Here is a 13105-nt window from a genome sequence, read left to right as displayed (position 1 = left end):
TAAATGGTGCCTAAATATTTAACAAATTAGATTTTCACAATTTTTGAGGCATTTGTACGCATCTCTCCTAAAAGAATAGCAAGTTCCTCACTTACAAATAGAAAACAAATATTTTTGCTTAACACCTTCAGAAGCTTGCACTCTAAGCTCTCAAGTGCAATGCTAAATGATTTCTGTAAAGTAAAAATCCTAGACTTCTGCTTTCTTTTGCCTAAAGGAATATGGGTGACTGTGTAAAACTGTAGACAATTATTCTGTGGAAAAAATGGTATGTCAGTACTGGCCCCGTCAATGTGCCCTGCAGCATTTTTGCTCAAACTGGCATTACAGAAAAGAAGTAGCTCTTCATGAAATACATGGGAAAGTAAAGTGAGAAATGGCATGTAGTTGCCTATCTTTAAAGACCTAAAGTTAGAGCTTAGTTTGCATTAATGAGGTCTGAACACCCTTTGTGTTCAAATGTATGTGCTGAAGAACAATGTAGTCAGCTATCACAGGAGGAAGCAGCTTCTGGAATATATTGTAATTTAGCTGTTTATTGTTATTTTAGAGGTGATGCTCACCAATTGTTCAACTCCCAGCCTTAACTTTTACATCCATATTATAATTCCTAATACAGACATAATATCTCTCTTTTGATTTAGTGGGCGTACAAAAGAGAAAGTTTCAGTGTGCTTCACTCAGGTACTCTGTCTGTTTTGAAACAAATCTCTGAGTTTATATTCTTTTTAATATTAGTGGCAAACACATATTGGGTAGGTTATTTCAACAGGTGTTAACAATACTCTGAAGATGAACACTAAGCATCTTCCCAAAGAAAAACAGGAGATACTTTTGCATTAGATATACTTTTGAAGCAAAACTGTCACTGGAAGGCTGTATAGTTTGGTTTACCTGACTCTTGATTGTTCAGAATCATAGTTTGATGGACTCACTTGCATGGAGTCCCTGCATCTGTAATCTCAATTTTGTATCACTAAAATAAATAAAACTGTAGATAGTAATTCAACTTAAGAGTCTTGCCATGGGGCAAAAATCTGTTCCCATCCAGTACTGTGATTGATCATAATTACCACAAAACTTGGCCTGTGTCTTGACATATTTCTAATGGAAGTCATAAATGTTGCCTTCTGACCTACAGTGCAGATTAAATATTGGTTTCTCTTTCTGAAGGATCTTCAAAAGCTTTATCAGCTCTGCTGGTGGCATCATCGTTCTCATTGTTTGTTAGTGGCTCTGCTTCCTTCAAGTCAGCATTCTTCTGTGCTTTCAGCTTCTCATCTTCTAACTTCTTTTCTTTTGCCAAAAGCCTGTAGTTAATGGTATTGCCAATGAACAACCAGATGCTGGCCACGGTCACAATTGCTCCACAGACAAAATACATGTACTGATATTCACCAGTAACATCCACTAACCAACCTGAAATACAAAGACAGAAAGAGAGAAAAAGAGTCTTTAGAGTAGGATATCCAATGCAACTCAGATCTTTCCCTCGGAGAAATATTTATACATTGTCTGGTTTTGAAATTTTTGAGTAGAAAATCATGTTCAGCACGTTCAGATTTTATTATATAGTGTAACTTTAACAAAACCTGTGTTAAGTCAAGCTAGCAATTGTCATTGGACTCGCTGACAATGATCAAATATTGAAGCACAAAGGAAATAAGAGCTTAACAGATAAGCTTTTCATTCTTTCACTGCCTTATTACTTTATTCACCTCCTAATTTTGTTTCCTGTTGTTTTAGATTGACTGGCTGACACTCACAGAAGCTGCACACAGACAATAGGATGAAGAGGTATGTGTCTTTTGAAGCTGCTGTCACTGTGCATCAGCTGCCTACTTTTCACTTGTACTTTCCTGTGAATCGTGGAAGAGATAGAAAGGCTTGTCCCTTGACCCAGCATGCTCAACTGCTGAGTTTTAAACCATGAAGCCTGTACCTAACAACTACAGACACACCTCTGAGATTTATTTGGTCATGACAAGGAAAATAAAACATAACCATTTTGCCACTTTAACAGCCATTCTTTTTAAATCTCCCCAACTCTCAAGTCAAGACTTGTATGTATCCAAGTGATTAGCTCTATACTGTGCCACATTATGGTTGAAATTCACAGGATAATCTGCACACTTCAATTTAGTTATGTATTCAAATGCTTTTTCTGGGTGGAAGCAATAATGCCAGTCTATTCATCTGATACACATTTACAAGCAATTAAATTATTTTAGTCTTTTCTTTATTCCACAAGAAAAACACAAATAGCACTGCAAGTGTATAATTCACCTATTAGTATAAATAGCACAATTAACTATTTTTCATGGATGAGTAGTCTCATAAAACTGATGATTAAACATTAAATTCTGGATTAACAGAATAATAATCAAAGGATATGAACTACTCAAAACTGAAATTTATCTTTTCCACATGTTAATCCCCTTTGTTTTCTCTATTTAACAAGACAAATCAATTATTCACACCGTTATAGCACAAACACACACATCTCAAAACTCCTGGAAAGCTATTTAACTGAACAATAAATAGCTGCCTATGTTATTTCTCCATAAATATTAAATTTTATCTCTTCAGAGTTAAGAATAATATTGATTTCAGAACCTGATTGAAAAGGCTGGACTCCAGCTGTCACAGGCTCAGTCCCCCCACTAGGTGGCACAGGGAGATGTGTGAGGAGAACATAATCTGTTCCACCATTACCAAAATGGATTTGCATGCTAAACAGTGAGAGAATCACGGAGTATCTTCAGGATTAGACATTTGCTTGTACAAATATTATTGAGGTGCTATTTTCATTGAAATACAGTAATATTTTCAATACTTCTTTGATGAGTATAAAGGTTTCTTAGGTACATATATTCTTGACTTCTGTGGCATTGTTTATGTGGATATAGTGGATGTTCACAAGCCTGGTAATTTCACTGTCTTTATATATTCATATTGTTGAGCTTACACTGTAACACACATACATTTAACCAATACTTTTCAATAAGATTTGAGCATCTGTTTCTGTAGTTTCTTGTATCATCAGAAACCTCAAGATCATAAAAGTTACTTACAGTATTACTAAATACTGACTAAAAAGATAACAAACAGAAAACAATTCAGATAAGATTCTTTAACACTTCTGGTGCTAGAAGAGCAAAAATTATTAATGTAGTTGAAGCTATACACCTAGATTCCCTTTAAGCTCCCCTCAATAGAGAGAAGTTGGTAGGTAACATTATCAGCTAGTTCGGTTAGTCCACACTCTAAGTCACTTATCTGTTGTCTGCAAAAGCAGACTAAAGCCTGGCTGCAAGCAGGGATGTGATGTGCAGTCATGTCAGTGAGCAATGCTTCAGAGCACTGCACTGATATTCCACTGTGCTTGCATCCTGCCTGCTCTGCTGAGCATGCCCCAGTCCATTCTGGCAAGTCCTGGCTAGTTTGTTCTCTCTAGAAATGCTAATCCTCTCTATTTATACACACACACATAACATGGCTATTTTACATTTAAGTGAGTGCTCGTCTAGCTGTCACTAGGTTAGAGATGTCATAAAGCACCCTGAGAGATCTTCACAAAAACTGACCAGTGGATTCAGCCAATTCAGGAAAGAACAAACTGTGTGGACAAAGATCAAACTGGAGCTGAATGCATGTAAATCAATGTTGCAAAGTCAGCACTATGTGATATCAGGAAAATATACATTTATGACCTGGATTTATCGTCCAGCAGAGATAATGCTCTTAAACTACTGCAGATTCACACAACACGTCTCTATATTCTCAATTGGATCTGCAGCTGTAAAGCCCAAAGATAATTGATGCAGTGCACTGCTGCTACGCTACACTCCTAGACACAGTGAAAATATTTAATAGCATTAAGAACAATGTTTACATTAATTCAATGCTGTATTGCAAGATTGTGCTGTAAAGTCTGGAGAGAAAAAAATGAAGTAATAAAGGATTCTTACCTCCCAGAGGAGGGCCTATGAGCACAGGGCAACATTCCACAATGGTGACAAGTCCAACTGCACTGGAAAATCTGGTAGCCCCAACGAGGTCCATCAATGTCTCAAAAAGAACGCTGCTAACCATTCCAAAAGCAAACCCAAAAAATACAGCGTATATCACCAAGCCAGTGTAATTTGTTGCCAGAGGGCACAACATATGACAGACACCATTGTACAAAACAGCAAAACTAAAAAAGTACTGAATCTTTGGCCGGATAAACCTGGAGTTTGCTACAAGTCCCATTGAAGGCCTGGCAAACATGTCTACAAAGGCTAAGATAGAGAGCAAAAAAGCAGCAGAATATTCATCGATGCCCTTGTGCTTGGCATAAGGAGCCAAAAATACTATTGGAGCGAAGAAACCAATAAACATAATCACATTTCCTGACAAATAGATCAGAAACCCTCTGTGTTTGAAGAGGGACAGATCTAGATATTTATTCATCGTTTGCCAAAAAGACTTCTTGTTGTTTTTGTGCAAGGTAGACTCTGCTGTTCCTTTTTCGACATCTTTTTTCACAGGAGGGGCTGTTTTCGGTCCAACAGGTCTCATAAGTGACCCAGCCACACAGCAGTTCAAAAGAAGTCCTCCCAGAATGAGAAAGCTTCCTTTCCAGCCAAATGCATTGAAGAGAAATTGATTGAGAGGTGCCAGTGTGCTCAGAAACACTGGACTTCCAGCCATGGCCAATCCATTAGCAATGGGGCGCTTCTTATAGAAATACTTGCCAATCATGGTCAAGGCAGGCTGCAAGTTGAATGCTAAACCCAGACCTAAACAACACATAAAAGACAGTATTATTGCAGGCTGTGCACTGAAAAAAAAAACAAGTCACACTGCTTTCAAGTAATTTATAAAATGACCATTATCTAATCCAAGGATTCCTAATGAAGACAGAAACCAATCAGAGAGCAGAGAATGAAACTGAGCTTCATTTCTGGCTATGTGTGCTAATGCCAACTGTGTCATGGTGGCATTCTGCCATTTCTGCCCATAGTACTGCAGTAAAAGCCAAAACTCCTTCTTGGGTTTCAGCAGTAATAGAGAGAGGGGAATCAGAGAGGAGTGATGGTATCAGTGTCTTCACTTACCATTTTTATTTTCACTGAACTATAATGCAATTATCTTTTGGTTCATTTCACAAAGTTATTGAATGTCACCTCAGCTGCAATGAATGCAGAATGTATTTGAATGCATAAATCTCCTTATTTCTTATTTCCAGTCCTACTCTAAGATCAAGCCTGTGTACAAAAGTGGAGCTGAAAAATGGCTAATTGCTTTGGAACTCATTCAATTCCACTTCCCCAGGAATGGAGGTGATAACTAAAGGTGGAAGAGTTTTAGAGGACATACATGGGAGCAGACTACCCATCCCCACTCTGGCTGAGTGTAGAAGAAGAGCCTCTAGGCCTTCTCTCTCTATTAATACATCTAGGTAGTAAAGGTCTAAGTATCTATTCATCTGCTGAATGGCACAGAAATTTTCTTCTCTCTAGGACCTATTCCTGGACCTCAACTTTATTTTTTCAGCGGACTCCAAGTTTGGGATGTAAAAAAGAAGAGCTTTAAGAAATAATCACTGAACCCATTGTGTGTCTTGGGCACAGTGATCATGAAATAGACTTCTCAGTTGTTGGAGAAGAGAAAGCTCAGCAGAACAGTCTGTTGGGACTTCTGGCAGGCAGACTTTGCCCTCTTTGGGAGACTGGTGGACAGAGTCCCTTGGGAGGTAGTCCTGAGGGGTGAAGGAGTCCAGGAAGGCTGGCCACTGTTAAAGAGGGGACTCTTAAAACACACAGAGACAAGCTGTGTCCATGTGGTGAAAGGCAAGTTGGTGGGGAAGAAGGCCAGCCGGGCCAAGCAGAGAGGTTTGGTTGCTGCTTAGGGAGAAAAGGGGAATCTATGGTCGCTGGAAGAATGGGCAGGCCACTCAGGAGGATTGCAAGATTGTCATGAGACTATGCAGGGAGAAAATTAGGAAGCCAAATCCCAAGTGGAAACTAATTTGGCCTCAGCTCTTAAAATGAACAGGAAATGCTTCAAAAAATAAATTAGTGACAAAAGCAGGACTAAGGAGAGACTCTGTCCTTTGTTGGATTCAGGGGGAACAGTGGTCAAGTATGAGGAAAAGGCTGAGGTACTTAATACCTTTTTTGCCTCAGCCTTTATTAGTAGGAGCAGTTGTTCACTAGACACCCAGCCCCAGGAGCTGGAAGATAGGGATGGGGAGTAGGATGAAGCCACCATAGTCCAAGAGGAAATGGTTAGCGACCTGCTGCTCCCCTTACACAAATGTGTCTATAAGGGGCCAGATGGCATACACACAAGGGTAATGAGGATGCTGGCAGAAGTGCTCACCAAGACACTTTCCATCATTTACCAGCAGTCCTGGATAAGTAGGGAGATTGGCAAATGTGACGACCATCTACAAGAAGGGTTGGAAGGAGAATCCAGGGAACTACAGACCTGTCAGTCTTACCTTGGTGCTGGAGAAGGCCATGGAGCAGGTCATCCTGAGTGCCATTATGCAGCACGTGCATGCACTGCCTGATGAATAGGCCCAGTCACCATGGGTTCCTGAGGGGCAGGTCCTGCTTTACAAACATGACCTCCTCCTATGGCAAGGTGACCCGCTTAGTGGATGAAGCAAAGGACTTTAGTAAGGCCCTTGACACTGTTTCCCACAGTACTCTCCAGGATAAAGTGCTTACGGCTTGGATGAGTGGACAATTCACTGGGTTAAGAACTGTCTGGATGGCTGAGTTCAAAGAGTGGTGGTGAATGGAGTTAAATCTAGTTGGTAGCCAGTCACAAGCGGTGTTCCCCAGTGCTTAGTATTGGGGCCAGCTCTCTTTAACATCTTTATCAATGATCTGGATATGAGAATTGGATGTGCCCTTAGTAAATCCGCAGATGACACTAAATTGGGTGGGAGTGTTGACCTGCTTGAGGGTAGGAAGGCTCTGAAAAGAGATCTGGACAGGCTGGATTGACAGGCCAAGGTCAGCTGAATAAGGTTTAACAAAGCCTTCACTTGGGTCACAGCAACCCCACGCAACCCTACAGGCTTGCGGAGGAGTGGCTGGAAAGTTGCCTGGTGGAAAAGGACCTGCAGGAGTTAGTTGACAGCTATCTGAATGTGAGCCAGCAATGTGCAACGGTATCCTGACCTGCATCAGGAACAGTGTGGCTGGCACAAATAGGGGAGTGACTGTGCCCCTGTACTTGGCACGGGTGAGGCTGTACCTTGAATACTGTGTTCAGTTTTGTGCCCCTGACTACAAGAAAGTTGCTGGAGCACATCCAGAGAAGGGCAACAGAGCTGGTGACGGGTCTCGAGAACAAGAGAACAGCTGAGGGAACTGGGATTGTTTAGTCTGTGGAAGAGGAAGCTGAGGGAAGACCTCACAGCTCTCTACAGCTACCTGAAAGGAGGTTGTAGTGAGGTGGGAGTCAATCTCTTCTCTCCAGAGGAAATGGCCTGAAATTGTGCTGAGGGGTTTAGCCTGCACATTAAGAAAAATTGCTTTATGGAAAGAGTGGTCAGGCAATAGATTAGGTTACCCAGAGAGGTGGTGGTTTCACTGTCACTGGAGGTGTTCAAGAAACACATGGTCATGGAACTTTGGGACATAATTTAATGGTCACGGTGGTGTTAGGTTGATGGTTGGACTTAATGATTTTAGAGGTCTTTTCTAACCAAAACAATTCTATAATTCTGTAATTCTATGACTCATTTAGTCCCAATAAAATGAACTTTAATACAGGAACAAGTATTATCATGTTTATTGGACTAATTTATTACCTCCTCATATTTCACCTCATCTGCCTGCCTTATCTTTTAGAATAAACTCCCACAGCTTTTGGTAAGGAGTTTATTTAACTTACTTAATTGCCTTATGCAACACCCAGGCCTTTGATGACATAGGAATAATTTTATTTGGGGATTGACCCTGGGGATTTTTAAACAGAAACATGTTGAACTGGAAGTTCTTCTATTCTTCTGTGACAGCATATGTGTGTACAAACCTACAGAAAGCTGGTACTAGCATTTGCATTTTTACTAGAATTCTGCTAGTCTCTGCCATATTTTTTTTGTGAAGTGCAACATGATTGAAAGCTGAAAGAATGAATGCAAAATTCCACATAAATAACTGTAATAAGCGCTGTCACGAGCCAATCAATTTTTGCAACATAATTACAGTGCAGTGTGGAACAGTATATGCATACATTTATTGAATAAAATAATCAGTTGCTCCTAAGATATCCTAAAAGAAGTAAGTTAATATCATACCAGATAATTTAAAGGATTTCATAGTTCAGGTAGCTGAAATGAACAGATCTTGCTGCCTTCTTGCTTTGCATTTGTACAATGCCTTGCACAGTGTATTCTTGATCAGGAACCTTCATTGGTAGCATAGTGTTAGAAATCATATAATCCAATATTGCCTTATAAACAAGATTCTTACCTCCAACAACACCAATACATATATAAAGTTCCAAGACGCTATTGCAGAAAGAAGAAGCAATCATTCCAAGTGAACACAGGATACCTCCTGCTATCATCACAGGCCGGCTGCCATATTTGTTCACCAAAATGCTGCTTATAGGACCTGTTGGTAGAAAGAAAACACCTTAACAGGTAACAGACAACTCCATTACACGTCTTTGCATTTAGGACATGTTAGAAACCTGAGCTTTTTCTATACCAATTTCTACTACACTCTGAGTTTGCAAACACCTAAGTCTGGCTGTGGATATATTGCCTCCGTGACAATATAAATATTGATCAGTTACAGAGATTGATAGAAATATTAAAGACATCAGACAAGCAAGAAGGATTGTTACAGTTCAGAAGCAATCAATACTGAGATCAGTCAATGCAAGTTTTGAAAGTTTTCAAAACTCCGCAGAGCAGGAGCAATCTTCAGGCAAACAAATTAATAACTGACTCCAACACTGTAGCACATCCTGGAGCCTTACAGTATCACAGTATCACAGTATAACCAAGGTTGGAAAGGACCTTGAGGATCATCAAGTCCAACCTATCAACACAGACCCCATGACTAGACCATGGCACCAAGTGCCACGTCCAATCCCCTCTTGAACGCCTCCAGGGACAGTGACTCAACCACCTCCCTGGGCAGCCTGATCCAATGATGAATGACTCTCTTAGTGAAGAACTTCCTCCTCGCTTCGAGCCTAAACCTCCCCTGGCGCAGCTTGAGATTGCGTCCCCTTGTTCTGGTGCTGGTTGCCTGGGAGAAGAGACCAACCCCTTCCTGGCTACAACCACCCTTCAGGTAGTTGTAGAGGGTAATGAGGTCACCTCTGAGTCTCCTCTTCTCCAGGCTAAACAATCCCAGCTCCCTCAGCCTCTCCTCATAGAGCTTGTGTTCAAGGCCTCTCACCAGCCTTGTTGCCCTTCTCTGGACATGTAACTTAACACTTACTTAAAACTTCACACAGTTTTACACATACTGTCAAATCAGAATGTAAATCTCTGACCATGGAGGCTCATTTTCCCTTACCTGATACAGAAAAGAATGTTAATGGCCAGTAAGATGACTATAGGCTGTCTGACAAAATCCAAGATGTGGTTTAGCATAAAGACATATACACTTAGAAATATTGCTACAAGGCCATTTTTCAGTTTGAAATGCAATTCACTTTATGGTGTATTTAGGTCCACATTAAGCTAACAGCTACTGTGCAATTTGGCACGACATGCATTATATGTTTTTTAAACAGCCATGACTGGAATAGATGGTGTGCTACATATCAAGGTTAAGAGGTTGTCAAAACTCTTTAGGTAAACTTGCATACCATCTGACTGCACTATATTTGGCCTAAACCCTTACAAATAAGTCTTGCTTTTGCAATAACTAAACTTGTCCAATTAAAAAATTAATAATAATTAAAAAAATCAAATCCCAAAACATAATAAAAAGTCACAAATTTCAAACTCAGGACAAAGCTGGCACCTGGCATAATGTGGAATGCCAAATCACTGACTGTACTGGTTGCAGTTTTAAGGCTCTCTTTTTATATATATTTAAAGGAATAAATGCCAGAAACTCCATGATGTGAAAAAGTCAAGTCCAACAAATTCAAAAGTGCATTTTCATAGATAGAGTGTTATTTTGAATCACCTTCAAAGTTATTTTGAATGACCATTTGAATTAGAATCACAGAATCATAGAATTCTTAGGGTTGGAAGGGACCTCAAAGATCATCTATTTCCAACCCCCTGCCATGGGCAGGGACCCCTCACACTAGATCAGGCTGCTCAGAGCCACATCCAGCCTGGCCTGAAAAACCTCCAGGGATGGGGCTTCTACCACCTCCCTGGGCAACCTGCTCCAGGATCTCACCACCCTCATGGTGAAGAACTCCTTCCTAACATCCAATCTGAATTACCTTTAAAGTATTAAAGTGCTATTATGGATACACTGTAAGTGTTAATTATTACTTGCATATCAACAAGAGAAGTATTCAGCCCATGCCAAATGATCATTTTTCAGCTTCTTCCTAACTAAAGTAAGCTTCTACAACAGTGTTGCTCTGCATCTTCCCATCTTTTTATAGTAGCTTGTGAATCCAGAGGTCAGTTTGAAATTAACTCCACTGAAAAGCAAAGATTTGAATGATGTTTAGATCTTACAGTTTGTGCATTCATTAGATAGCCTGGGGCTTGAGGAGTCTAGGAAAGCTACTACAGCCTCCCTGTCCAGGCAGCACAGACACTGCGCCAATATAGTCAGCTTTTCACCAGTAAAAGCAATTTATCCTCTTGCACAGGCAACTATACTGCTCAAGGTAGGTGAGGGTGTAGAGGATTAACAGAGTGAGGATTTAGTCTGAAGGCATTAGGGCTCAGCTTACAGACACATAAGCAAAGGACATCAGATTCTGCTGCCCAATGAACAGCAGCTTAAACATAACTGTATATTGAAACCAAAAGACTTAAACATCCACAGCATGGAATGGCCCACCCAATATACAGTAGCGTAGAGATGTATTACAAGACTTTAAATTGCATACATGCACTAAAATAACAACAACAGCTTATATTATGAGATACCTAACATTTATTTCTTGCTCCTCACCCTTCTTGAGTCAATGGACCACTGAGAGAGGACCAGGAGGGTAAAATCTCTCCCACTGTAAAGAAAGATCAGGTTCAGGACCACCCGAGGAACCTTCACATACATAAATCTGTGGGACCTGATGACATGCATCCCAGAGTCCTGAAGGAATCTGATGTAGTTGCAAAGCCACTCTCCATAATATTTGAAAAGTCCTGGCAGTAAGGCAAAGTCCCTGGAGACTGGAAGAAGGAAAACATCAAATGAGATCTGGACAGGCTGGAGAGCTGGGTGCAAGCAAACCTCATGAAGTTGAATAAGAACAAGTATAGGGCCTTGCATCTGGGGAGGAATGACAACAGGCACCAGTACAGGTGAGGGGCTGCCCTGATGGAAAACAGCTCCACAAAGAAAGACATTAGAGTGCTGGTGGGAAGCAAGTTCTCCATGGAACAACAGTGTGCCCTTGCAGCCAAGAGAGCCAATGGTATCCTGGGATGCATCAAGCAAAGTATGTCCAACAGGTCTAGGGAAGTTCTTCTACTCTCTACTCTGCTCTGGTGAGACCACACCTGGAATACTGAGTCCAGTTTTGGGCTCCCCAGTTCAAGAAAGACAGAACTGCTGGAGAGGATCCAACAGATAGCCATGAGGATGATTAGGGGACTTAAGCATCTCACATGTGAAGAGAGACTGAGAGGGGATCTGATCAATGTCTATAAATATCTGAGTGTTGGGTGTCAAGTGGAGGCAGACAAGTTCTTTTCTGTGGTGCACAGTAATGAGACAAGAAACAATGAGTTCAAGATTGAACATAGAAGATTCCACCTCAACATGAGGAGAAACTTCCTTACAGTGAGGGTGACAGAGCACTGGACCAGGCTGTCGAATCTCCTTCTCTGGAAACTTTCAAAACCCACCTGGATGCATTCCTGTGTGGACTACCCTAACTGGTCCTGCTTTGGCAGGGGGATTGGAGCTGATGATCTCTTGAGGTCCCTTCCAACCTCTAATGTACTGTGATACTGTGATTAAAAAGAGTAGAAATGAGAACCCTGAAAACTACCTACCTGTCAGCCTCACCTCTATGTCCCTCTGTGATCATGGAATAGATCTTCTTAGAAGCTATGCTGAAGCACATGGAGGACAAGGAGATATTTGAGGCAGCCAGCATGGCTTCACCAAGGGCAAGTCCTGCCTGATCCATCTAGTGGCTTTCTATGATGGTGTAACTACATAAATGGACGAGGGAAGACCAACTGATGTCATCTACCTGGACATCTGTAAAGCCTTTGACATCGTCCCCCACAAGATCCTTCTCTCTAAACTAGAGATTTGACAGGTGCACTCTTCAGTGCATAAGGAATTGATTGGATGGTCATATCCAAAAGGTAGTGGTCAAGAGCTTGATATCCAGATGGAGATGGGTGACAAGTGGTGTCTCTCAGGAGTCAGTGCTGTTTAATATCTTCATCAATGATATAGACTGTGAGATTGAATGCATGCTCAGCAATTTTCCTGATGACACCAGGCCAAGTGGTGTGGTTGACGTGAGTGAGGGATGTGATACCATTCAAAGGGATCTAGACAGGTCAGTTCAGGTGAACATCATGAGGTTCAAAGTGCAAGGTCCTTCACCTGGGCTGGGGCAATCCTTGGTACTAATACAGGCTGGGGGATGATGGGATCAAGAGCAGAAAAGGACTTGGGGGTACTGGCGGATGAGAAGCTGGACATGAGACATCAGTGTGTCCTTGCTGCCCTGAAAGCAAAGCATATCGTGGGATACAGCAAGAGAAGTGTGGTCATCAGGTTGAGAGAGGTCTACTCTGCTCTGGTGAGACTTCACCTGGAGTATTGTGCCCACCTCTGGAGTCTTCAACATGGGAAGGACCTGTTCAAGCAGGTCCAGGATGATGATTAGAGGGCTGGAGCACCTCTCCTATCAAAAGAGACTTAGAGTGTTGGGGTTGTCCTGGGGGGACCCTTTTCATATTCTTGTTTGT

General features: G+C 41.3%; 1 protein-coding gene across 4 annotated transcripts in view; it reads right to left on the bottom strand.

Annotated features, from left to right (window-relative positions):
* Positions 1–516: 516 nt before the first annotated feature.
* The window catches only part of SLC16A7 (solute carrier family 16 member 7), an 89176-nt gene continuing 76587 nt past the window's right edge, over positions 517–13105 (bottom strand). For all 4 annotated transcript variants that reach the window (XM_068170385.1, XM_068170376.1, XM_068170386.1 and 1 more), the window contains exons 3-5: positions 8481–8624; positions 3972–4784; positions 517–1419 (exon numbers count right to left, since the gene is read on the bottom strand). In XM_068170385.1, coding sequence (XP_068026486.1) covers positions 1148–1419; positions 3972–4784; positions 8481–8624 — 1229 coding nt within the window. In that variant the 3' untranslated portion in view covers positions 517–1147. The remainder of the gene's footprint in view (positions 1420–3971; positions 4785–8480; positions 8625–13105) is intronic.

Source organism: Melanerpes formicivorus, unplaced genomic scaffold, assembly GCF_026170545.1.
Source record: "Melanerpes formicivorus ecotype bairdi unplaced genomic scaffold, bMelFor1.0.p_v2 SCAF_3, whole genome shotgun sequence".
NCBI classification, from domain to species: domain Eukaryota; kingdom Metazoa; phylum Chordata; class Aves; order Piciformes; family Picidae; genus Melanerpes; species Melanerpes formicivorus.
The sequence above is the reverse complement of the archived record's forward strand: the minus strand, read 5'-3'. Positions and strand labels throughout refer to the sequence as shown.